This window comes from Drosophila mauritiana, chromosome 3L, assembly GCF_004382145.1.
Source record: "Drosophila mauritiana strain mau12 chromosome 3L, ASM438214v1, whole genome shotgun sequence".
In the NCBI taxonomy this organism is placed as follows: Eukaryota; Metazoa; Arthropoda; class Insecta; order Diptera; family Drosophilidae; genus Drosophila; species Drosophila mauritiana.
The window spans coordinates 22,246,391-22,269,314 of NC_046669.1; the positions used below are offsets into that span (position 1 = coordinate 22,246,391).

Here is a 22,924-nt window from a genome sequence, read left to right on the forward strand (position 1 = left end):
TGCAAACTCACCAACATAAACGTTGCCGATAGAGATGGGCGCAGCACATTAGCTAGAGCGGGATGACGATACTGCGCAGTCCCGTGGTGAAAACTCTAGAAATGCTGCCACGTCTCTTCTCCGCCACCTCGGCTAGAGTTGCCAACGATTTGGATTAATCGATTCATCATTGTCGCACAATGATGAATCGATAAAAATCACTATCCAGGTGATTTGAACTAAGTTAAAGAACGATCATATTCACATGTTTTACCCAAAAACACCATTTTTGGGGAACCCGCTGCTGGAAGCCGATATCCTTAAAGTGAATGTATGTACTTTCCATATGGGCAACTCCGTATTTACAACAAAAATTGGTTTGCAAATTTGATTAACTGTTAATTCCTGGTTTTGTCAAGTCGGCTGCACTTGCTCCGCTGCTGGAATGGCTGTGCCTTACTCCCAAAGTCACCACTTACAGGGTGAACACTCTTCGGTGTTCCGTTGACGCGTTCCAGAAAAAGGTAGAAGAAAAACTCACCGCTCGTTATGGTGTAAAATCTCCAAGGATTTACTGCTTGCCAGACCTACCCGAGATGTTGTGCATTGATCCGCTGGACTCACAGCTCACCAAAGCTGTGGCCGACTCCGAGCTGAAGGAGGTAGTGGTTGACACTAACTGCGGAGCTGCACTACTGCGAGGCGCCCACATATACGCCCCCGGTGTTCTAGCTATGGAGTCAAACACTGAGCGGGAGGAACTCGTCAATGTCTACGCAGATCTGGATGGAAAATGCAAGCGCGGGACAGTCAAGCGGTACGAAAGCCCGAATAAGGTTTTCCTGGGTACAGGCAAGGTGTTGATGCAGCGATATCAGCTGTTCAACAACGCGGAGACCCCCGCCTCCGGAGTGGCCGTGGAAATGCAGTCGAACGTCAGCGGAGTGCCCTCGCTGGGGGACCTAAGCAGCGAAGACGGCCTTTTGCAAAACCTGCCTTCTATTGTGTGCGTCCGTGTCCTGGATCCGCAGCCCGGCGAGCGCATACTGGACATGTGTGCCGCTCCCGGTAACAAAACGAGCCACATAGCCGAGTTGATGGGCGATCGGGGATCTGTGGTGGCCCTAGACAATTCGGCCAGTAGGGTCCGCAGCATGCTGCCCAAATTGGGACACTACAAAAGCATTACGGCGCATGTTTTTAACTCCACTAAGGCAGTGGCACCGGACGCTCCATCTGCACCCGTTGGAGAGTTCACTGGGCCTCCGTTTCCATGTGAAAGCTTTGACCGAATCCTGCTCGATGCACCCTGCAGTGGCCTGGGCAACCGGCCACAGTTGTCCTGCAGCATTAAACAGGCCAAGGTCCTGTCCTCATATCCCCATAATCAGCGCCGACTTTTTGAACAGGCAGTGCAGCTCCTTCGTCCTGGCGGCATCCTTGTATATAGCACGTGCACCGTCACCGAGGATGAGTGCGAGTGTCTTGTGGCCTGGGCACTGGGAAAATTTGTCGAGCTGCGCCTAACAGATGCTACTCCCCGCTGGGGCGGTCCCGGACTTTCGCTACCCGGTTTCGAGGCATCTAAGTCTCGTCTCCTGCAGCGCTTCGGTCCAAGCGGAGCAAATGCAGACACTGTGGGCTTTTTTATTGCGAAGTTCCAGAAAGAGTTATGAATAAATTCAACTTCACTGAAATTCTTTGTTTATTGGGCTCGATAGTTTAAATATTCGTTTTGATTTGCAAAAGTAAGCCGGCTTATGAGTGATATAAGTGAGACCTACGCTACTGAATTGATCAAGAAAATTGCAACCCTACGCTTAGAAAAGCATTTGAAAAATGCAGTCTGATAACATTTAGGCTTTGCTCTCCCATAGCCGCTTGTTTGTGCTATCTTTACGGAGATACTTGATGTTATCGTTTCGTTTTCTAGTTTAAAAGAACTTAAATAATTTACAATTCATATCTAATGTAATTTTACTTACATCTAAGTCCGTTATTGTTATTTAACGATTCATGTTAAAAGCAAAATTATGTATTTCGGGAAATTTAAAACTTTCTACGACAAAGATTTACTTAATGATTTTACGAGTTGTAAATTAAAAGGAAGTCCAAAATATTACCAACCATTGATGGGACGCCGATAAATGCATGTTTTGTTTGTGCGTGCGGAAATTACAAAATATGAGAACATCGATGAAGAAATCTCTCACCTTGGCTGCAGTTGTAAATATCGTAGAACTGCTTGCCTCCCACGATAAAATAATGTTTTAAATAAGGTATTCGCATAATTTATTTCATCGTACGATGCCTTTTGTTTCCCCGGCGCAGCACTATTGTTTCGCTAGAGGTTTAGCGTTCTGGTTCCCGGTTTGCTTTTGACAGAATAATATTCACTAGTAGCAAACACGGCTCTCAGTCATTGGTGGTGCATACTCATGGCCAAGAGAGTGGGTTGGCTAGGACCAAACAAAAGTGGAAATGGGAAAAACCTAGTAACGTCAGGTTCTTTCAATATTATAGTCTTAAAAACTAAGCCTAATTATATGTACGGATACTATTAACATGATTTTACGTTGGGATGTTGAGCGTCTTAAACTGATCTTCGTGCATCTCAGTCATCATGAAGGTGCCATCCTGAAGCAACAAAACAACGCGACGTGTACCTCCTGGAAAAGAACAAGTAGTTAGTTTTTGAAGAATAATCCCCAAATATTGTTATAATATTCAATGCAATTCCGTTTTATATAAAGCTACCCAATGTATAGATCTGCAAGGAGGAAAGCTAAGAAAATGCTATAGACGATTTAATCGACTATCAGATACCCCTCGGGTATCAAACAAGCGTCTCTGGAATATGCATACTTAGTAATTCTAGCTGTTATAGTTACTCTGTTGCCTACGTTCATACCGACAGACAAACAGACGGACATGGCTAGATCGGCTCGTCTATTGATCCTGATTTATATTGGAAATATATACTTTATATGGTCGAAAAAGCTTCCTTCTACCTTTTATGTACTTTTATTATTACTCTACGAGTAACGGGTATAAAAGCCAGCAGAAGAGGCTGGCCTTGTCAAACTATACTGTTGATATCCTACAAATTCTATGAAAAAACACGACTTACCCGGTGAAGGCAAATCTGCCTGTACCACCTCCGCTGGTATCTGGGATTCCGTGCCATCGCTGTCTGAGGTCGTGATATGGATCTGAGCTGTGGGTGGCGTTCCAGTTCCGGCGGCAGAAGCCTCCGCTTGTTGAAGCACCTGGTGTTGCGCCAACTCCTCCTCTGTCATGGATACGAGAATCTGTTCACCGTCCGCCGTAGCTGCTCCGACGCCGTGAGACTCAACCTGTTCCCCGGCCTGAACGGCTTCGGCCACTGCGTGGTCAAGAGAAAGAACATCCTGGTCTTCTCCCTCTGCGGCTGCCACGTACGCAAACTGCTGTTCTCCATCCGGGCCCTGCGTAACGAGAATAGTTTGTCCCTCCGCATTTTTTCCCGCTACCTGGTAAACAGTGCCGTCCTCTCCCCGCACCAGCAAAGCCGAGCCATCCTCGTTGGTAAGAACTTGTTGATCGCTGCCCAAAAGGGCCTGTGCTGCGGCTTCCAACTGCTCTCGTTGTTGCTCCTGCTGCTGCTCCTGCTCCATTTGCAGTTGGGTCTCCTCCTGACCAATAAGCTTGCCGGTGATTGGACACAACTGAGCTTGGTGCTGATTAATCTCCTCCTCCAGTTCCATTTGCAGGGGCGTTGGCTGGATTGTTGGCTTGGAAGCTATTCTTTGCCGGCCAGGAGTCGCTTTCTGTTGTTGACTGGACTGCTGCTGCGACAGTGCCTGTCGCTGGCGTGCCTGGGCAGAGCGCTGAGCCAACAACTCCTCCCGGGTCACTACTTTACGCGTAACTTTCAAGTCCCCTGACTTTGACAGCTGTAAAATCTTTTGCTCTGGCGTAACTGCCTTGGCACCCTGAGGAGTTTGTACTTGTTGGCGATGTTGCGGAGTTCCGACACCGGCCCGTGCAAGGACTCGACCACCCGGGTGAGCCCGACCGGGCGTCTGCTGCAAGTTTTGGCGCACATGGGATGTACCACCCACTGCAGGACGGCGATGAAGTGCTGTTGTTACCGGGCCGTGGCCGGGGGTGCGAATCGCGTGTTGTCGCTGGCCCACAGTGATGGGCGAGTTAACGCCCGAATGCGCAGGTCGAGCCATTGGCAAACGCTTGGCTATGCCTGCCGTGGGCGGCGCGGCGATCACTTTTTGCGGAACGGGTGCAGGCGAAACGGGTGCCGACGCCTCGGAACTTTCAACCCGAAAAACGCCTCTTGTGCTGCTGCCCACCTCGGAGCGCGAAAGATAACGCACGGGACACTCTGGTTTCTCCTTTTTCTGCAACGAATTAAGATCATTGTTATCAATTGACTGCTGCGTAGAAATAGGATTCTTTGTTATTACCAAATTTATTGTGTTTGGCATCTCGGGCTTGCGAAACATGCCGGAGCTCGTGCTGTCCTCAGTATAGATGATTTCACCCATTCTCTGTTCCGTTAAGGGCGAGGTGGAATTGCCGTTAACTTTAGTCTGCTGCTTTTCCGTGGGCTGAATCCGTGGCTTGTTCAGCTGCACGGAGCTTCCTCCGTTTTTTAGACGTTTCACGGTGTGGGATGGAAGATCCTCTTCAAGGTCCTCTAGGTCCATCGAGTCGTTTACCCCGCTCCCCTCTAAGCTTGAGTCTGTATTGTTCAGCTTTCGCTTGATCGCTCCTGAAGACGGTGGCCATTCCTGTTCCGTGGAGGATTCATCTTCGTTTGCCGAGGAAGGCGAGGAGGATCCATCTCCGCCGACGGTTTCATTGACCCACTGCTTAAAGGCGTCCATGGCCTTGGTCTTGGAAGTTCGCGAGGGCCGAGAAGATGGCGATACTTGCGACGACGTCGGAATTGGGCTGAGTGGGGAGGCAGTATCTGACTTTGCGTTCGTCCCTGATGACTGCATGCGCTTCAGAGCATCCAGACCCTTCTCCCTAGTGAGTTTCTGGCGCGCCAATTGCTTTTCGAACATCTGCAGAAAGTATGGCACACGCTCGAGATTGGCCATCACCTCCCAGGTGTTTTCATGATGCGATCGATCAACCCACTTAACCAAATACTCGTGAGTCTTCCGGCGCGGATTAAAGCGCTTAGCGACTATCTTCTCCACTGGTTCTTCGGTGCGCTGATCTGTCTTGGAATCGACCCTAATGGCTATGCGGTTGTTGGGCTTCACGGCTCCGGCAGAGGGAACTGAGGAAGGCGTTGGTGTGCCCGGCTTGGACTTGGGTCTTTCGTTTTCTGTATCCTTTAGTTGATTGGCTAACGTAGGCAGCTTACCGGTTGGTGATTCTGTTAATTTAAATATAGTTTAATAAGAAGTGTGACATTTATTTCAAATGTTTTGTATTACTTCTGGTAGGGGAGACGCTCGAGTTGTTGTTGTTGCTATTTGATGTGTTGTTATTGTTTGGATTGACCACAGTCTTTGTGATTCGCACAGGCATGTCCTGGAGTTGTCCGTGTGCAATTTTTCCGAATGACTGTATGGTCTTCCCAGCCACAATCCACGGCTCGCGGACGCTATCGTCCAGTTTTACCCAATGCTGGTACAAGGCCCACGAGTTGCCGGACGCGTCCTTGCGCGAGTGCAGCTGAGTAGCTTTCCATAGTGTGAAAGCCCAGATGGTGGGCTTGGGGTCGAGCGATTCCTTCAAATTTGCATTTTCCTTTTCGCAGGCATCCTCTTTGTGGGCCTGAAACTCTTCCACGAAGTTGTAGGCCCGGAGACAGCGTCCGCACACAAGAACGTCCATGTTTGCCAATTCCTCCTGGGCAGCTGCAGGGCAGAACACAAAATTAACAATAAAACTTATTCGCCACTGTTTTTAGCCACTCACCTCTTATAATGTTTGCGTGTTTGCCGATTTCCGTAGGTGAAATCTCCTGTGCCAACATTATTCACGACTCCAGCGCCCAAACCTCTGTAGGGAGCATTTAAAGTGTGACTTAAAAATAGTGTTGAATGGATTCTAATTATTTGTTATTGCTTGATTTTAAAATATAGGTAAACGGCGAAGAAAAAGTACAGTGCCGTGGTGTGTTTGGGCTAACTTGAACCAGGTGGCAACGCGAGCGGTCGCTGTCTGCGGTGTGTGCCCGATATGGTGAGTTCAAGCATATGTACATCTGCAATGGGCAAAATGCAGCGGCGCTTAGGCAGCCGAAAAAAACACTAAGTACATTAATAAAGGACGAGCCGCACTGTCGTAGATATATAGTATAATAAAACACAGAAAAGGACGAACTATGCGTAATGCGACTTTATTAGTAACTTAAGCTTATCTGTTACAAATGCATTTGTAGCTCAACACAGCTAAAAAATAGAATAAATAAAACCCTATGGTTCGATCCGATTTGTTTTCATTTAAAAAAAAGTATAACATATCGTTTAAATAATATCATAGTTCACAATTTCATTTTGCCCGCTAAAACTTTGCAGGCACTAGATATAGGCCAGATATGTTAGCAAATAAGCCTATTTCACATATCATTAATTTAAAAAATTTCTCCAGAACACTTTGGTACACACCTTCACAAACAATTTTGGATAAATATCAAACTGAATGTTGTTTCAAACGGTTATTTTAATTTAACTGACTCCCGATTTTTCAACACGAGCAGCTCTACTGCTGCTAACAGTTGTACGCGCGAACTCTGAATGCCAAACGCGAAAATCGGCTGCACGGAAAGTGTCCAGAGATGATTTGGTTCCGGCTGTGCGGACCTTAGAATGCTCTTCTGTGCGGATATTTATAAATCCCAATATAACTTGGAGTGTATTGGCTGCCGATAGCCTTAAACTTACTGCAGTCCAGTAAATTTTAAGATTTCAAAGGTTTTTTCGAATATCATATATGATATAAATACGCGGGTTTCAATGCACACACCGTTTTAAGTGCCTAAACTTAGGGTGTAGCGCCCTTTTCCGTTCGCCCGCGTGGCGGTGCACTTAGTTAGCCAATGGCGCATCGTGGTGGAAATATTTATTGATGTGGCAACTTTGGGCGCTAAGCAATAATAATAATATTGTAATTTTTTTGTTAATATTTGGTAAGAAATTCAAAATGACTTTATTATTACTTTATTTTTTATTTCATTCTTTTGTAGATATTTATTGATATAAATACTTGCCCAGGGTTGCCACCCAGAGCATTGTATTTATCGTAGGCCGTGTGTGTACACACTGTTACATTAGCCGGCGCATTTTATTTAGCGTTTATTGCTGTTATTTCTTGCTTTGACTTGGTAGTGCATCAGGTCTGCAAGTATGGCCGACGATGAGCAGGAGGACCAGAAGGAGTACCGCTGGGAAACGGGCTATGAAAAGACATGGTGCGATGGTGTGCGTGACAATGTAAGCCCGCACTTACTTTTCATCCTATTAGGGAGGCCATCAAGGACGACGAGGATGGGATGCTGGATGGAGCCATTGCAGAGATCATTCAGAAGGCCAAACGGCAGAGGCAGGCTCAAAAGACCAAGCAGAACCGCCTGGGCATGATGCGCCACATGTTCGTCGTGCTAGATTGTTCTGAGTCCATGAGCGTGCCTGATCTGAAACCCACACGCCTGCGGTGCACCGTCAAGCTGCTGGAGCTGTTTATCGAGGAGTTCTTCGATCAGAACCCCATCAGCCAATTAGGACTGATAGCGCTAAAAGCTAAGCGAGCGGAGAAGGTGACCGAACTTACCGGCACTTCGCGCGTGCACCTCAAAGCGCTAGAGAGGTAAGCCCCAAATCAAACCAGCGTTCTCCATTTATATCCCCTTTTTGTTTAGTCTGGCTAACGTGTCCTTGACCAGCGAGCCGTCGCTGCAAAATGGCCTAGATCTGGCGCTGAAATCGCTTAAGGTGGTGCCATCGCACGCCTCCCGAGAGATCGTCATTATCATGGGCTCGCTCACCACATGTGATCCTGTCGACATTAACCTCACCATCGACGAGTTAAAAAAGGAGGGCATACGCTGCTCGGTTATTTCCCTGTCGGCTGAGATTCACGTGGCCCGCTACCTCACTCAGCAAACAATGGGCACCTTCGGGGCTGTCTTGGATGACGCCCATTTTCGGGATCAACTCATGTCTCAGGTGGATCCACCGCCCGCCGCCAAGACTCAGCACAACTCCCTTATTCGCATGGGCTTCCCGCACACCAAGAACGAAGTGGAGGGCAAGGACGCGCCGTTGTCCATGTGCATGTGCCACATAGAGAACTTGGAGGAGCCCAGTGAACTCACCACCACTGGCCACCACTGCCCGCAGTGCAACAGCAAGTACTGCGAGCTGCCAGTGGAGTGCCAGTCCTGCGGCCTCACCCTGGTCTCTGCGCCGCACTTGGCGCGTTCCTACCACCACCTTTTCCCGGTGCCAAACTTTGAGGAACTGCCGTTTGAGGCGATGCCTGCTTCGTCCTCCGACCTCACCAGCGATTTCAGGGAGTGTTACGGCTGCGCCAAAGCCCTCGGGCAGGGCGTTGACAAGGTCGCCGATAAAGTCGTCTTCAGATGCGGTTTCTGCAAGCAGTTCTTCTGCGTTGACTGCGACATCTTCATTCACGACACTTTGCACGCCTGCGTGGGATGCAACACCATTCCCGGCGTGGACGGCCTGGTTTACCAGCAAAGTTCCAAGTCTGACCAGGTTGATGCACACCCAGGGCCCTCGAAGCAGCGCGGCCAGTTTGCGATGTAACTGACTTTCTATGGATAGGTATTTCGGACTTCCACACAACTACGCATTTAGGGCATACAAAATACAGTTCGATTCGAAACGGTGTTTGTGAGTTGTATCAATTAAAATCTGGTTTTATGCTTAATAATTGTGAAGGCGAGCGTAGCATTATTATGGCCGTTGTGTGAGACCCGCTCAATTGTATAGCAAATTACTTGGCCATAGGCTCTCTGTGCCGCTTCATGCGAACTTGGCGCACTTTTGTCTAGAGCTCGCTTGAGTTCATCGCCAGCGTTTGCCGCATTCGGTCGGGTTTGGTTTCGATTCAATCCAAAAGCTCTCGGCACCCACAGGTGTTCTCGTTGGAACTTTAGCTTTATGGATGTTAGCCCGCGTTGGTGTTGTGAGTTTGGAAGAGCCAGAACCTTCGTTCAGAGGGAGACCGATGTGACGTGGATATATTGCTCTGTGACACCATAAACAATTTATGGAGATCAACGACGCTGCTTTAAACTAGTATTAAACCAGTTAGAGGCCAGCTAAGCCGCCACAACTGTATTACCTTTTAAAGTTCAACATATAATTGAAGATTCATAAACATTCCGAAGGTCTACCATAAAAATCAAAACTGTATGTACGCATATTGTGTTATTGTTATTAGTAATTGTTTTTTTGTTTCTATATATTCATGAAAGATAATTATTAGAATTATGATTCTTGATTTTAGAGTTACACAACAAATGCTTTATGCGGTTTCTAAAAAAATTGCGAGCAAATGGCATTTGAAAAGAGATAATTAAACACGAATAAAAGCTTTTCATTTTTAGATATGAATTTGTCTAAATAAATAAAAGAAGTTTAAACTTTCTGAAACCTGCGGTAAAATGCAATAGGATAAAAAACCAACAAAGCGAGTCGTGCGGACTTTAAGATATGTTCGTCCGATCCGGACATGGCTAGATTGCTAATTAAGAATGTAAATACTTCTAACTTTAATTATAATTCCCAGTGGAACAAGACGTGCTCGTAGTAATACTATATAACTCTATATATCTCTTGAATAGCAAACAAGCGATGACTGATTTCAAAGATAGTTTATAACTTCTAACTTTAATTATAATTCCCAGTGGAACAAGACGTGCTCGTAGTAATACTATATAACTCTATATATCTCTTGAATAGCAAACAAGCTGGCGATGACTGATTTCAAAGATAGTTTATAAACTGCCCGAATGAGATCCACATAAATACATCTTATGATGGTTTCGCATCAGTAGCGGTAGCAAGTTGGAGATAGTTCTTGAGTCTAACATTCGCTATACTATACATACCATTTCTTGGTTACTATTGCTACTAGAATCCGTCATGGAATTCATTAACTAAGAACTTGACCTTCAGTGAACATCTGGGCAACAGCAGCCTGGATAATATCCGTCAATTAAAGCTTTTTCAGACGCAAATCGCAGTTAGTCTGTCTCGTTAATTACTGACTAGCCCAGCGACTAGCCCATGGCAGCAGCTTTCATTAATTTACCCGTATGCATTTGAGCAATATAAAGACGTTTCCGCATCGCACCCCACACAAAAGCGCGAAATCACAATCACAAATCTGGTGATAATTATATGTGAAAGTGGAATGAATCAGATAATAAATGTCGCTCTTAATTGTATTTTCATTTGTGTGTACACATCATTGGGGACTCGCGGTAATTAGCCGAGTTGAAGGAGTAAAGAGTTCCTGGTCTAGTTTCTGCCATTGCAGGCGGAATTGCTTCGCTAATTTATTCAAAGCTGCCCCAGGAATAACCAACTGAAATTAGGCGCAATAAAATTTATGCAAAAATAGCCCAAAAGAGTGTTGGTTCCCCAACTTTGTAGGCGTGTGTTCGCACAAGGATGAAACGCTGCAGGAGGGGGATGGGGAGACAGTTTGAGGGACTAGGCAGCGCCTTTGATACGGAAAACTTCTGTGCGGCTAATCACTTGCTAAGTTATTTCTCGAGCTGGCAACGCAAGCCATTGATTGGTTGCCGCCGGCGGAGTTATTTGCATTGTTCAGAAGTCGGTTAAAATTGCCTGGAATGGCTTGTAATTTGCCATCGCTGGTTAAAATTTGATGTTTCCGAGTCCGACTTTAGGCGCAATAAAAGGGAAGTGATGAATAATTCGGCTGTGCTGAATCCAATCAACCCGTCCAGACGGAAGCGCAAATCGGAGGATGGGGAGCTTCCTCCTCCCACGGGCATTGTGTTTATTTCGGTGGGAGTTGCCTCCTGGTTTAAATTTAAATGCTGCTAAATGAATAAGACGAGTGTGTCGAGAAAAGAGGGGAGCGTTCATTAGCAGATTTGCATTGGACATTTAAATTATAATATCGCTTCATAATTAAATTAGAGCGCAGGCGGTGGGAGCATTTTTATTTGTTTACGGCCGCATTAACTTTACAAACAAATAGAAATTATCCATTCTAGTTGTTTGTCAGCTGCTTTGACAATACGCCCTCCTGCTCCATTTCCCAAAAGCAACATCAACAACTATCGCAAATGACTTCCGGGCAATTGAAATGAAAATGATAATCCTATTCCCCACCCCCTTTCGCCGGCCAAGCCACATGGATATTAATTAATTATATAAAAACAAGGATTTAACAAAAACCCACCGATTTATGTCGGTAAACTCGGTTTTTTTTCACCCACACACCTCCGAACGCAATTATACAATAAATGCCTCAAAATGTTTGCACAACTTTTAATTGTAAATGTTGAATTGCTAATTTGAAATATGGCGAATGCAAATCACTGGGCGTTGGACGGCGTGAAAGACTGGCCTCTGCCACGCCCCCGAGGGGCTTGTATACCCTTGCAGAGGGTATACTGACTTCTTTTAGAAGTCCGCAGAACAGCGAGGGGTATAAATATATGAAGTATAAATGTCTATATATTATTGATCAGTATCATCAGTCGAGTCGATATATCCAACTTCGTCTGTCAGTCAATCAGTCTCTGCTTATGGAAGCTACATATCTACACAAAACCTTTCCTTTTTTTACTATATCACATAACTGGTAAAGAGACTATCGAAAAATAAATTCTACAAACCTTCGTTGTTATTGATTAGAAACTGTTCTGATTTTGTTTAAAAGAGCACGTAACAGCACCTAATTTAGTTTTGAAATTAAGTTGAAGAGTCCATAGGATAACTGTGTTTGTGAACACAATGTTTAATTCCGTTAATCGAAGAGTAAAAGGGTATATCAGATTCGTCGCCTTAAGTTTATCATCTTTTTAGGGTAAATAAACTCAGCAAGGGTATACAAGAATCGGCTTGCCAAAGCATTTTCGCCCTCGTTATTTTTTACCTGAATTTAACTGCATCAAAGTGTGAGCTGTAGACTTGCCCGCTTGCAGTATGCAGCGGCACGTAACAGCCTTAACCTGTTTTTCACGGAGCGTGGGGAAAACGCAATGCTCGGGAAAACCCCCTATTTAAAAGATGCCGCTTTTAGACGTCGTACATAGTAATTGATTTGCCAATTGAATAAGGGAATAACTTGGCCAAATGTACTTACATTTTTCCCCCATGTATTGTATAAAGTGGTTAGTGTTAGCGCTTATTAGCACATTAGTACAAATATAAAATCAATATGCTCAATTAAAAAAATGTTGTACATACATACATATGTACATATGTATTTTTCAATCTTTTTGCTGCCTATTACCGATAATCAAGATGTTAAGAAGTAATAAGCGTGCAATTTAATGTTATTTTACACGTTACTCGTAGAGTGAAGGGGTATACTAGATTCGTTGAAGAGTATGTAACAAACAGAAGGAAGCGAATATATATACATATATATTTATATTCAATAAGTGTCCGCTTTTGGAAGCTACATATCTGGATGAAACTTTTCCCTATTTTTCTATAAATCGGAACTGGAGGTTCGGGAGTACAAAATCACATAACTGGTAAGGAACTATAGCCAAATAAAATCAAATCAAAATCAAAAATGTACCTTTGATGTTTTATTGATCAGAAGCTGTTCTCAGAACTATACAAGCTAGAAAGTTAAGAGTTCTAGAGACATAGACGAAGCTCAAGTTTGTTGACCCATGTTGCCACGCCCACTCTAACGCCCAAACTGCTACGCCCACGCTTTTGTAAAATGCTTTGATATATTTTCATATTTGTTTTATTCTTGTAAATTTCTATCAATTTGATACAAAACTTTGTACCACCTCCACTCTAACGAGCACAAAGCGCCCATTTTTTCTAAATATGTTCAAAAGTGTGGGCGTTACAATGGGCGTGGCAACATAATCAACCAACTTGCGCTGTGTATTTGTATCTAGAGTCTGTATGGTTAATCTCAACATTCTAGCTTTTATAGTTCCTGAGATCCAAACGTTTACACGGACAGACGTATATATCCAAATAGATTCGGCTATTGATCCTGATCAAGAATATATATACTTTATATGGTCGGAAACGCTTCCTCCTGCCTGTTACATACTTTGCAACGAATCGAGTATACCCTTTCACCCAACGAGCAACGGGTATAACAAGATGGAAATGCGCGGTTCGATTCTTCACCGCGAAATCAAATATTACAGACTGAGTTGTCCCGTTGGTTTCTGCGCGGGTTGCCAGACCTTCTCTTTATCAGATTCCTCTTTGCGCTGCTCGCTAAAACCAAGTGCGGCTCGAGTATTTGAGTGCAGTTTGTTTCGTCTTGGATTGGGCTTAATACATTTCGCGAGGAGCGCGGGAATGAGTGTTGGGTTAATTTCTGTTTTTGTGGCTTGTCGCGATCGCAGGCGTGTATGCAAAATAAAGTGCGAATGATTTACGGAAAGTGCTTTTCATAAAGTGTCGTTTGACTGTCGATTGCTGTAATTCCAATCCGCACTGCCACCATACACATCACGCAAAAGTTATAACCTATCGAACCTGAAACCCAGAAAGTTTTACTTAAACTACGGTAATTCCGGTTTTGGAGAGCAGTCGACTGCTTTTTTCGGCATTCTGAATTTTTATTACCTCTGGAACTTTCTTTTTGTTTTTGTATTCCGCAAATCGTTGGCCTACCTACATGACATCATTGTTGTACCCTTGAAGTGGCTATAACGTGTACATATACAAGTACATACATATGTATGCGTGCAATATACAGTAATTGCTACACTGAAAATGCGAAGATTAGTTCATGTTTGCGCACATTTCTAACTATTGTGAAGTAAATGCTTTTGCAGAATAAATAAGAATTGTGCAGGAAATAAGCTTGTGAATAAGCTTGTTTGGATTTTGGAATCACAGAGCAATGTTTTTTTAATTTTTATGTGGGTACAGGGTACATGGGTACATGTCACTGGGTACATCGAGAGCCATCAGCGACGACTTCATTGTAGAAGTGGCCTAGCGGAGCTTTGGCCATGATGATCTGTACTTCAAGTAGCCCAACACTGGGTTGAAGGGCTATTTTCCCGTGATCTGATTATTTACGACACCGTATCGGCCCGATTATCAGCGATAATTAAGACGGTAAACGGCACTTGGCAACCGTAGCTAATAAAATAATCTGTTCAGGCATAGGAGTGATTTGTGGTTGTCCCCGAAATCAGATTTTAATCGTTACTTTCAACAGGCAATCTTAGCTGACTTCCCAGAAAATTTTCTGTATAATTTTAAAGGACTTAAAGTTCGACAAAAGCAGGTAAATAAACACAAATTCTCTAAGAGCCGTATCAGAGAAAGATTACGTTGTAATCGGTGATTCGCAGAGATAAGAAAAGTTTGTGATGGGTAATAGGCTTTGGTACGGACTCAGATGGCTGTGATTCACCCCTTTGGCATTTGCGCGCGAATGTGCATGTTCTGTTTTGTTCTTTCCCCTGTGCATTCCATATGACTTGCTTTTTAGCGCACCATTTTGCAGTTTCCAACTGGCTCCGCGAATGTCAAGTTAAGAAAACTCCTCCCGCTCGGCGAAAAAGGCAGCTTCAAAGTCACAAACAATTTGCAGGCAACACTGAGCACTCAACAAGGCGTATTGAAACACAACCCATTGTTATAGGCAGGTTAACTCCCAACATCCCGCGCGCCCTCGTAGGCTAATGAAAAATAGTTAAGATATGGAGTATGCAAACCGTGCGCTTTAAAACTTTGTGAAACAAGCGAAAATGCATAAAGTTCGTTGACTGTAACGTAATTAGCCGCCCTGGGGTCTTGGGTGGTAAAAGCATTCTCGGCGCTAGGAGATAAACATCCATCGCTGCCTAGACGGCACTTCCCTGGTAATTGCGTCTAGAGGTATTGACAAATAAATCGCACAAACAGCCAATCGATCAAATTCAAGCTCATTGTCTACCTTTTGCCAATTCACAAGTGTCAATGCAGCCTGCGAGCTCGAAATCGGTTGATAATGGAAAACAAATTCTGACAAAGTATTCGCCCTAATCTTTTTTTACGAAAGTCAGGCATGGGTATGGAGTGTCTATCGTATGGAGTCCGTTTGACAGGAGAATCATACCAAGGGACGGGCTCATACATTGTCTATTCTTGGTTCCTTGGAGCTGTGAGGGCGGCCTCAGGGATTGATAGAGGCCATGTCAGATAGTGGTGGAGATAGTGCGATGTGGAGTGGGCTAAACTCTCTCCCTTTCTGTTATCTCTTATCGGGCGAACTCACGAGTCGCGGCCAAGTGGCCAAATACAATATGGGAATTGCTTGTTCCAGTGCAGTTATCTCTTATCGCGAGTCTTGCCAAACGGATGAGGGCCTACTTTAATTGCATCAGATATTAGGCGAATGAAATTATATAGCACCGCCGACACGACAGAGGCCGACTTTGCACTAAGCCAACGCATGGGCGCCTCTTCCCGCCCCGCGGATTCTCGCAGGCCAAAAATTCTCGAGCGATTAATCTGCCAGCGTTGGTCCGCTGGGAAGATAACGTATGTTTGTGTGCTCCAGAACCCGCGGGATTATACAATTTGACTAATTTTTATTGGCCGTCTGGGAAACGCTATAAAAATGCTCCGATCCCATCTAACGAAAAGGTGAGATGAAATAAAATTGAGAAGATATTTACAATCCTTTTACCAATTGCGGACCATAAAGGCGAGAAGTGTCAAAGGAAGTGTTTATGGAGTTTTCATTGAAACGAGCCAGTCGAGTGCTCCGAAAAGTTGGCTAGTGGATGGAGGGCAGGTCGGATGGAGGGCAGTCTGAACGCAATCGAGCCGGAATCGTAAATGCTAGGCCGCAGTTGGGGGCTCATAAATTAGAAGGCAAATATATTGTGCGGATCATAAACCGATTTGGCATGCCACAATCCCGCCGATATCGCCACCCAACTGCTTCGTTTTTTTTACACGTAGTGGTGACGTTGGCTCGAGCCACAAGTGCCCTACACACACAGGGGACCAAGACGTCTGGCGGAGGTGTGAAAATGCTTAACCATGGTCAATGAATTGATCAAATATTTGCAGGCGAACGAATCAAATTAGTGATCAATTACTCCATCCCCGGGCACTCGTTTATATGGCACACCAGTGACGTCACAACACGACCATCTGACGTCAAAGTGTCTCGACGAGCACTGCGAAGAGTGGCACTGCCACGAGATGGCCGTTAATGACACATCAAATAGAGGCGTTGGGACTTCACCACAGCACACAGGTGCACTGGCGCAGATGTAATCGCGGCTCGGCGGCGATTGGAGTCCATGTCCATGTCTCACTGCGATTCGCGTTGCAAAGAAGTAGGTCTGCGGCTGGACTATGGACTGACAAACGAGATTTTAAGGTGTTGGGGGCTTCGTGATTTGACTTTCGAGTTTGACTGGCCCCTGCCACCCCCTCCGCCACTTCGAGAGCCGAGAGCCGGTCTCGTCGCAGCTTGGGCCAGGCTTCGCGGGCGAGAAGTATTTTGACAAGTCATTGGTCATGGGGCTGTAGCCGCCGCTTGAATTGAAATCGGAGACCCAGCGGCAGTGGCAGCGCGCTTGATGAATTTGTTGCGATTGCCGATTGGCGAAGAAGAAGAGCTGAAGAGCCGTCTCGTCCACGTCCCAGTCGAGGTGTGGAAAATAACTGAGCTGCGTGATGAAAAGTTTTCGTAAGCCCCAAATGTGTTTCCCTATCGAGCAGAGCAGCTGGCAGGTGTTTTCAGAACATTTAGTGCATTTCAGTGTTCGGGCTTGGAGTTGCAGGTCAAAATAACGACGCCCAACGGGGTCAAGGTCGCGTGGCAGGCGTTCGCCCACATTCATTGGTATGCGTTTAATGCGACTTGACTGTATTTTGTTTGCGCCGAGTTTACGGCAGAAATTTCATGGCTAACGGTGGCGAAGCTCGCTCAACTCGCATTTTTCGGCGTACCAACGTGCCGATAGCCCCTCGATAGACCCTCGGGGGAGCGGGACGGTTCACACTAGCCGTCCTGTGGCCGACAATGGTCGCTCGACGATGGCTTATCAATGGCACGAGCGCCGGTGGAAAACAGCTTATCGCGGTGACGTCAGGCCGGCGAAGCAAGTGCAGCTGCTAACACCCGCATTAAGGCGACAAATACATCTGTATTTATGTAATTGGGAGTTGTTGTCCCAATTCAACATATGTACGGTCAGTCCTACCGCCCCGAAAATATATATTATATGGCCCTCGGTCGCGAATCGGATTGAACCGGAAATCCAGGGCGACACGGCTTTCGTTTCGTTGGGAAAAAGTTGTTAGCAATCAGCCGACGCGTCGGCCAAATGCGAAACCAAAGCTTTAACCGATCCGCCAGCAGCGCACGACGATCAGAAGCATTTTGGAGAGCGTCGCGCGCGGTTACTTGATCGGCAGTTATTTTGTTGGCCTTCTGAGAGTTGAACGCGACTGGAGTGAAACGGGGCGACTTTCGACTCGAGCCGGCGGACGAATAAAAAGGAAAAAGTATGTGTATTTCAGGACCTAACTGATCCACTAGGGTATTGGCTACCAGGACTATGCCACCTGAAGTGTGAAAGAACTCGGTGACTCGGTAGCTGGCGGTTCGTTTTAAGATACGTTATCATTCGGCCTAATCCCCAATCCGTCTGAACGCAAAGAGAATGATCGTAAACTTAATGGCGAGCTAATAAAATTGTGTAATTTATAATTGCCATCCAGAACAACGTGAGCTTTTATCAAGGCAATCCTCAAAATAATGAGCAAGAATTGTAAAAACAGAAAAAGACTACAAAAAATCCACACCAACGCAGCATGTTCGAGGAATGATTTGCCTCGCTAAAAATGCCGTGTTTGAAGATGATTGCCTTCTGGGTGTAGACAACTCTTAATTAGGTATAGATGCGATTCAATTTTACTGTCTGCCTTCAAGGCGAGCTTCGATTTGTTTTATGAGTAGCCTCGGCAGTCCAAATGCTTTCCTATCGACCACCAGATTTGCATCTATTAGAATGTTGAGAGTTTCATACAGGGTATTACATTCAGGGATTCACTTTTGTTTTCACAGCCCAGTTGACAGTTGACAATCGTCGGCTAATAGATAACTCAGTGCAAAACAGGTTATCGATATCAGTGCCAGTGTTGGCTACAAACTTGTAACCACTCCGCCATTCCGTTTATGACGGCCCCAGCGAAAGCTTATCGATCCTCGGAAGAATCAAGGCCGACTTTCGCTTGGCACCCTCGAAATCCAAGAGATTCGACATTGGTCCTCGCCTTTACACCGATTTCGCCAGCTAATCTGAGATTCCTACATTGAACTCCGGCCGATAAGATAAAGCCCGGCGCGTGCTTCACTGGCCCCTAAGCGGCTTATCGGCCGGTGGGGTTGGGCTAAGCCAAATAATGTGAAATTACTTGTAGCACGGGCCGATTATTAGACCGAATACTGCAATTATGTTGTAAATAATATGATTATTACTGGGTTTTCCAAATACAAGTCATGAGCTGACAAAAGGCAAACACAAGAACTAACCGCTCTTGCAGACTTTAGTTACTGGCGCCTCTGATGTATACGAGATAAAGAACCTATAGCAAATTCAAAAAACAAATCCGTTTCTTAAAACAGCTGGAGCTCAATGACTCACAGTCTACTCAATTTAAATGCCAATTATGGCATACGATTTATCGACCCAAAAATGTACTCGAGTGTCGATCACCTTTACTTTTTATACCCCTTACTCGTAGAGTAAGAGGGTATGCTAGATTCGTTGAAAAGTATGTAACAGGCGTTTCCGCCCCTGTAAAGTAAATATATTCTTGAACAGAATGAATAGCCGAGTCCGTCTGTCTGTCCGTATAGACGTCGAGATCTCAGGAACTTCCCATTCACACTAGCTGAGTAACAGGTATCTGTTAGTCGGGAAACTCGAGAGGCAAATTGGGGTCCGGTTTTACTTCTGAATTCAGTCTTTGCGGTCCCCTTATGGTATGAAAACAAAATAATTATCCCTCTAATATGCATTATGAAAATTTAAATTATAAATCATTTATGACTTCCATGCTTTGAGAGTTTCAAGTGTTAATGCTAGATTCCGCTTTCATACATATTTCGTATTAATTTTGGAGTTGCGCCAATACATGTTTACTGTACACTAATATTTGTTCTGCAATCAAAGAATTCATCAAATATCCACAGTAAGAAGCATTTCAATGGCAATCGCAACAAGCATTCATTAACCAAAATCACCAGTCATTGTACATTGCTGGACCAGTTTAGAGCGATGAATAACTCAATCCAATCCGGACATAGCCAAACAAAACAATGATAACCAACAGCAAGCTTGAATTAGAAATTAAATTTGGTTTCCGGCCGCTCTATTGATCAGCTTACGCAACTGTTTTCTTATCGAGTGGAGGGATATAATAATGGTTCCGATTAATTTTGGTCCAATGTCCAATAGTAGTTAAGTGAATCAAGCTTAAATCACAGATTTCTAAGTATGTTCTTATGATTAGATTTAATAATCCAACACTGTTTGTAATGCGACCGTAATTGACCAATCTTATTCTTTCCAGCCATGACCAATCTCTGGAAGGCATTGACGCGTCGCAAGACGGAGGACGTGAACGAAGGCGAGTCCCAGTTGGCGCGAGTGCTGAACCTCTTCGATCTGACGGCCTTGGGAGTGGGCAGTACTTTGGGACTGGGAGTCTATGTGCTGGCTGGTCAGGTGGCCTATAATATTGCCGGGCCGGCGGTGACCATTTCCTTTCTGATTGCGGCCATCGCGTCTGCCTTCGCGGGGATCTGCTATGCGGAGTTCGCCGCCCGAGTGCCCAAGGCGGGAAGCGCCTACGTGTACAGCTACGTGACCATTGGAGAGTTCGTCGCCTTCACCATAGGATGGAACCTCATTCTGGAGTATGTGATTGGCACAGCCTCAGTTGCGCGCGGCCTGAGCGGATATTTCGACTCTCTGATAAACAACGACATGTCGAAGGCATTGAATGAGTCGATGCACATCGACGTCGACTTTCTGGGTGACTACCCCGACTTTTTGTCCTTCGGCATGGTGCTGCTGCTGGCGGGCATCCTCGCCTTTGGCGCCAAAGAGTCGAGCTTCCTGAACAACATCTTCACCACAGTCAATCTGGTTACGATCGCAATCGTCCTGGTGGCCGGCGCCATGAACGCCAACGTCGACAATTGGCGCATCCCGGAGAAAGACGTTCCCGAGGGCTTTGGCACGGGCGGCTTCATGCCGTTCGGCATTGCTGGAGTGATGGCCGGAGCTGCCAAGTGCTTCTACGGCTTCGTAGGGTTTGACTGCATCGCCACCACGGGCGAGGAGGCCATCAACCCAAAGCGCAACATTCCGCTCTCTATCGTGGTGTCGCTGATCATAATCTTCCTATCCTACTTTGGAGTGTCCACGGTGCTGACTATGATGCTGCCCTACTACCTGCAGGACAAGGACGCACCTTTCCCGCACGCTTTCGATTCCGTCGAGTGGTACACCATCAAGTGGATTGTGACCATTGGCGCTGTGTTTGCGCTCTGCACTAGTTTGTTGGGCGCCATGTTCCCACTGCCTCGCATCCTCTACGCCATGGGCAAGGACGGCATATTGTTCAAGAAACTGTCCACAGTGAACAGCTACACGAAAACCCCGCTCCTGGCCACCATTGTGTCTGGAATCTTTGCATGTAAGTACGCTGTCAGAAAGTGTCCTCAGTCCACCTTATTTATGACTCTATGAACGTCCTTCCCTTCCTCAGCAATTATGGCCATGCTCTTTAACCTGGATCAGCTTGTGGACATGATGTCCATCGGAACCCTGTTAGCATACACCATCGTAGCAATTTGCGTGCTAGTGCTGCGCTACCAGGACGAGGAGATGACTAAGCTGGTGTCTGTCAAGGCTCCGAACGTTATCCGGCAGTTCTTCAACGGCAACTCCTTCCGGGAGCCCAACTCTATGACCTCGTCCATCACCAAAGTGGGCATTGTGGTGTTCGCCATATTTTGCCTGGTCTGGTGCTTCCTCCAGAAAGTCTTCGACCTGGACAGCACCGGCGGGATTGTGGCCCTCAGCTTGGTGGGCGCTGTGCTGATCCTCATCTGCGTCGTGATCGGCATGCAGCCGGTGTCGACCATCGAGCTCACGTTCAAGGTGCCGCTGGTGCCGTTCGTGCCCTGCCTCAGCGTCTTTGCGAATTTGTACCTGATGTTTCAGCTGGACCTGAACACATGGATCCGCTTCCTCGTCTGGATCGTGATCGGCTACGTGATTTACTTCTGTTACGGCATGCGCAACTCCACGCAGATAAGCAGGAGCCGCAATCACGCCGAGGTGGCGGCCAGCGCTCTGCAGAACCAGGGACAGCACGTGAATCCCGGCTTCGAGCCGGACTGCAAGGTGGAAAACGGCCGCCTGCCCCCGCCCTACGAGTTCTCCGAGAAGCTGTAAGGGCTAGCTGCTCTAGCCGTGCACTGTTAGCCTTTCCAACAGCTTAAACTTCATTCATTCGCCTTTGCATCTACTTCTGAATAGTACCAAGACTCCTCTGCCTTCTTAGCTAGCACGTTTATGTGAGAGAGATGAATAGATTGCGCATGGAAATTAAATGGATCTGCCTTGGCCGGCTTTGTTGTCCCGGCCCTTGGGATCCGTTATTTCTGTGCGCCTCAGGACTTCTAGAGGGAGCTCAGAGCAAACTCTATTTTACCATTTTGTTGTTTTACCCCCATTTCAACGATCCAATTTTAATCAACCCAAACGATTCCGCCGCAATGCCCCATTTGTTGTGATATTTGTAAATATACCTATATATAGATTAATATTGGTCGCATATTTGTATGTTTGTCACAATTACTATCGTTATGTAAATGGAATTGTATCATAATGTGTGTGTCATCGCCCCGCGTAGCCGCACTTAGTGTTTAAGCTCTTTAGCTGCTAAGCCTTCCACATTTGTTATTATTAGCCAAAAGAGAAACGAATTTTGTCCCTTCTTGATTATTATAAATGCAATAATGTTCAACATAACGTGTTTGGTATATTTAATTGAGATGTGAGCCCAGCCACCACAGACAAATCCTTGCCACCCGAAACCGGAATGAGATCTGGGACTGGGGCTCATAAATATTTATCCACGGACTGTGGAGCTCCATTCTTTGCAAGTTTGCAGGCCTCAGCGACAGAAACGAAACTTCTCCATGGACTTGAGCAGCCCCTTCCGAGCGTATTTATTTGTTCTTTTTGGCAACTAGGACTGGGTGTGCCGTGGAGTCCAGGACCCACTCTGTTTGCTAACCGGCTTAGTTAAATGGCAAAGAATCTGGCCTCCGACGCTCTTCATCTCCTCCGCCTGCTCCATCTCCTACCAAATATCTAAGCCCTGGGAAACTTCAAGAGTAAATAGTCGGGCGGGTCGAAAAAATCGCAGCGCAGAGCCAAAAAGCCAGACAAAAGTTGCTCGGATAATGCAAACAAACACACACACCACACCACACACACATTGCAGCACATATGAATGGATGGGACGGGTCCTGAATATGCCAAATGGAGGATTGCCATCGCCGGATGGTCCACAAAGGCGTCCACTGAGAAAATACAATTGTTTTGCCCGGATTTCGCCTTAGCCCCTTCTATTTCAATCTCGACCCAGCACTAATTTATGCACTTTAAAAGCATATCAAATGCTTTCGTGGCAGGGAATGGCTGGCGGATGGCAAAAAA

General features: G+C 45.9%; 4 protein-coding genes across 7 annotated transcripts; 3 read left to right on the forward strand and 1 right to left on the reverse strand.

Annotated features, from left to right (window-relative positions):
* The first annotated feature begins 3 nt into the window (after window positions 1–3).
* On the forward strand, window positions 4–1,676 carry LOC117140894 (tRNA (cytosine(72)-C(5))-methyltransferase NSUN6). Its single transcript, XM_033304048.1, has 2 exons — window positions 4–310; window positions 399–1,676. Exons 1-2 carry the CDS (start codon window positions 245–247, stop codon window positions 1,653–1,655), a joined length of 1,323 nt encoding a protein of 440 aa, XP_033159939.1. The 5' UTR covers window positions 4–244; the 3' UTR covers window positions 1,656–1,676.
* On the reverse strand, window positions 1,667–6,748 carry LOC117140891. 3 transcript variants are annotated; one of them, XM_033304043.1, is made up of 6 exons: window positions 6,609–6,748; window positions 5,917–6,000; window positions 5,430–5,855; window positions 4,443–5,368; window positions 3,110–4,376; window positions 1,667–2,648 (listed from the first exon to the last, which is right to left on the reverse strand). In XM_033304043.1, the coding sequence occupies exons 2-6, from the start codon at window positions 5,972–5,974 to the stop codon at window positions 2,551–2,553; spliced, it is 2,775 nt and encodes a 924-aa protein (XP_033159934.1). In that variant the 5' UTR covers window positions 5,975–6,000; window positions 6,609–6,748; the 3' UTR covers window positions 1,667–2,550. The 3 variants fall into 3 exon arrangements, with proteins under 3 accessions (XP_033159934.1, XP_033159936.1, XP_033159935.1); XM_033304045.1 differs by having other exon boundaries at window positions 5,917–6,024; XM_033304044.1 differs by lacking the exon at window positions 6,609–6,748 and having other exon boundaries at window positions 5,917–6,132.
* A 487-nt stretch (window positions 6,749–7,235) lies between these two features.
* Window positions 7,236–8,895, forward strand: LOC117140895 (general transcription factor IIH subunit 2). The gene is made up of 3 exons (XM_033304049.1): window positions 7,236–7,411; window positions 7,465–7,806; window positions 7,859–8,895. Exons 1-3 carry the CDS (start codon window positions 7,347–7,349, stop codon window positions 8,766–8,768), a joined length of 1,317 nt encoding a protein of 438 aa, XP_033159940.1. The 5' UTR covers window positions 7,236–7,346; the 3' UTR covers window positions 8,769–8,895.
* A 4,541-nt stretch (window positions 8,896–13,436) lies between these two features.
* On the forward strand, window positions 13,437–22,231 carry LOC117140892 (cationic amino acid transporter 3). 2 transcript variants are annotated; one of them, XM_033304046.1, is made up of 3 exons: window positions 13,437–13,725; window positions 19,758–20,888; window positions 20,961–22,231. In XM_033304046.1, the coding sequence occupies exons 2-3, from the start codon at window positions 19,760–19,762 to the stop codon at window positions 21,650–21,652; spliced, it is 1,821 nt and encodes a 606-aa protein (XP_033159937.1). In that variant the 5' UTR covers window positions 13,437–13,725; window positions 19,758–19,759; the 3' UTR covers window positions 21,653–22,231. The 2 variants fall into 2 exon arrangements, with proteins under 2 accessions (XP_033159937.1, XP_033159938.1); XM_033304047.1 differs by lacking the exon at window positions 13,437–13,725 and adding an exon at window positions 17,566–17,684.
* The last annotated feature ends 693 nt before the right edge of the window (window positions 22,232–22,924 follow it).

Coding starts and splice junctions, on each gene's coding strand:
- LOC117140894 (XM_033304048.1), top strand. CDS start 245: ATGTTTTACCCAAAAACACCATTTTTGGGGAACCCGCTGCTGGAAGCC. Junction 311..398: donor CCGATATCCTTAAAGTGAAT/GTATGTACTTTC, acceptor GGTTTTGTCAAG/TCGGCTGCACTTGCTCCGCT.
- LOC117140891 (XM_033304043.1), bottom strand. CDS start 5,974: ATGTTGGCACAGGAGATTTCACCTACGGAAATCGGCAAACACGCAAAC. Junction 5,856..5,916: donor ACACGCAAACATTATAAGAG/GTGAGTGGCTAA, acceptor TCTGCCCTGCAG/CTGCCCAGGAGGAATTGGCA. Junction 2,649..3,109: donor GGCAGATTTGCCTTCACCGG/GTAAGTCGTGTT, acceptor GTTCTTTTCCAG/GAGGTACACGTCGCGTTGTT.
- LOC117140895 (XM_033304049.1), top strand. CDS start 7,347: ATGGCCGACGATGAGCAGGAGGACCAGAAGGAGTACCGCTGGGAAACG. Junction 7,412..7,464: donor ACGGGCTATGAAAAGACATG/GTGCGATGGTGT, acceptor TCATCCTATTAG/GGAGGCCATCAAGGACGACG. Junction 7,807..7,858: donor CACCTCAAAGCGCTAGAGAG/GTAAGCCCCAAA, acceptor CTTTTTGTTTAG/TCTGGCTAACGTGTCCTTGA.
- LOC117140892 (XM_033304046.1), top strand. CDS start 19,760: ATGACCAATCTCTGGAAGGCATTGACGCGTCGCAAGACGGAGGACGTG. Junction 20,889..20,960: donor TGTGTCTGGAATCTTTGCAT/GTAAGTACGCTG, acceptor TCCCTTCCTCAG/CAATTATGGCCATGCTCTTT.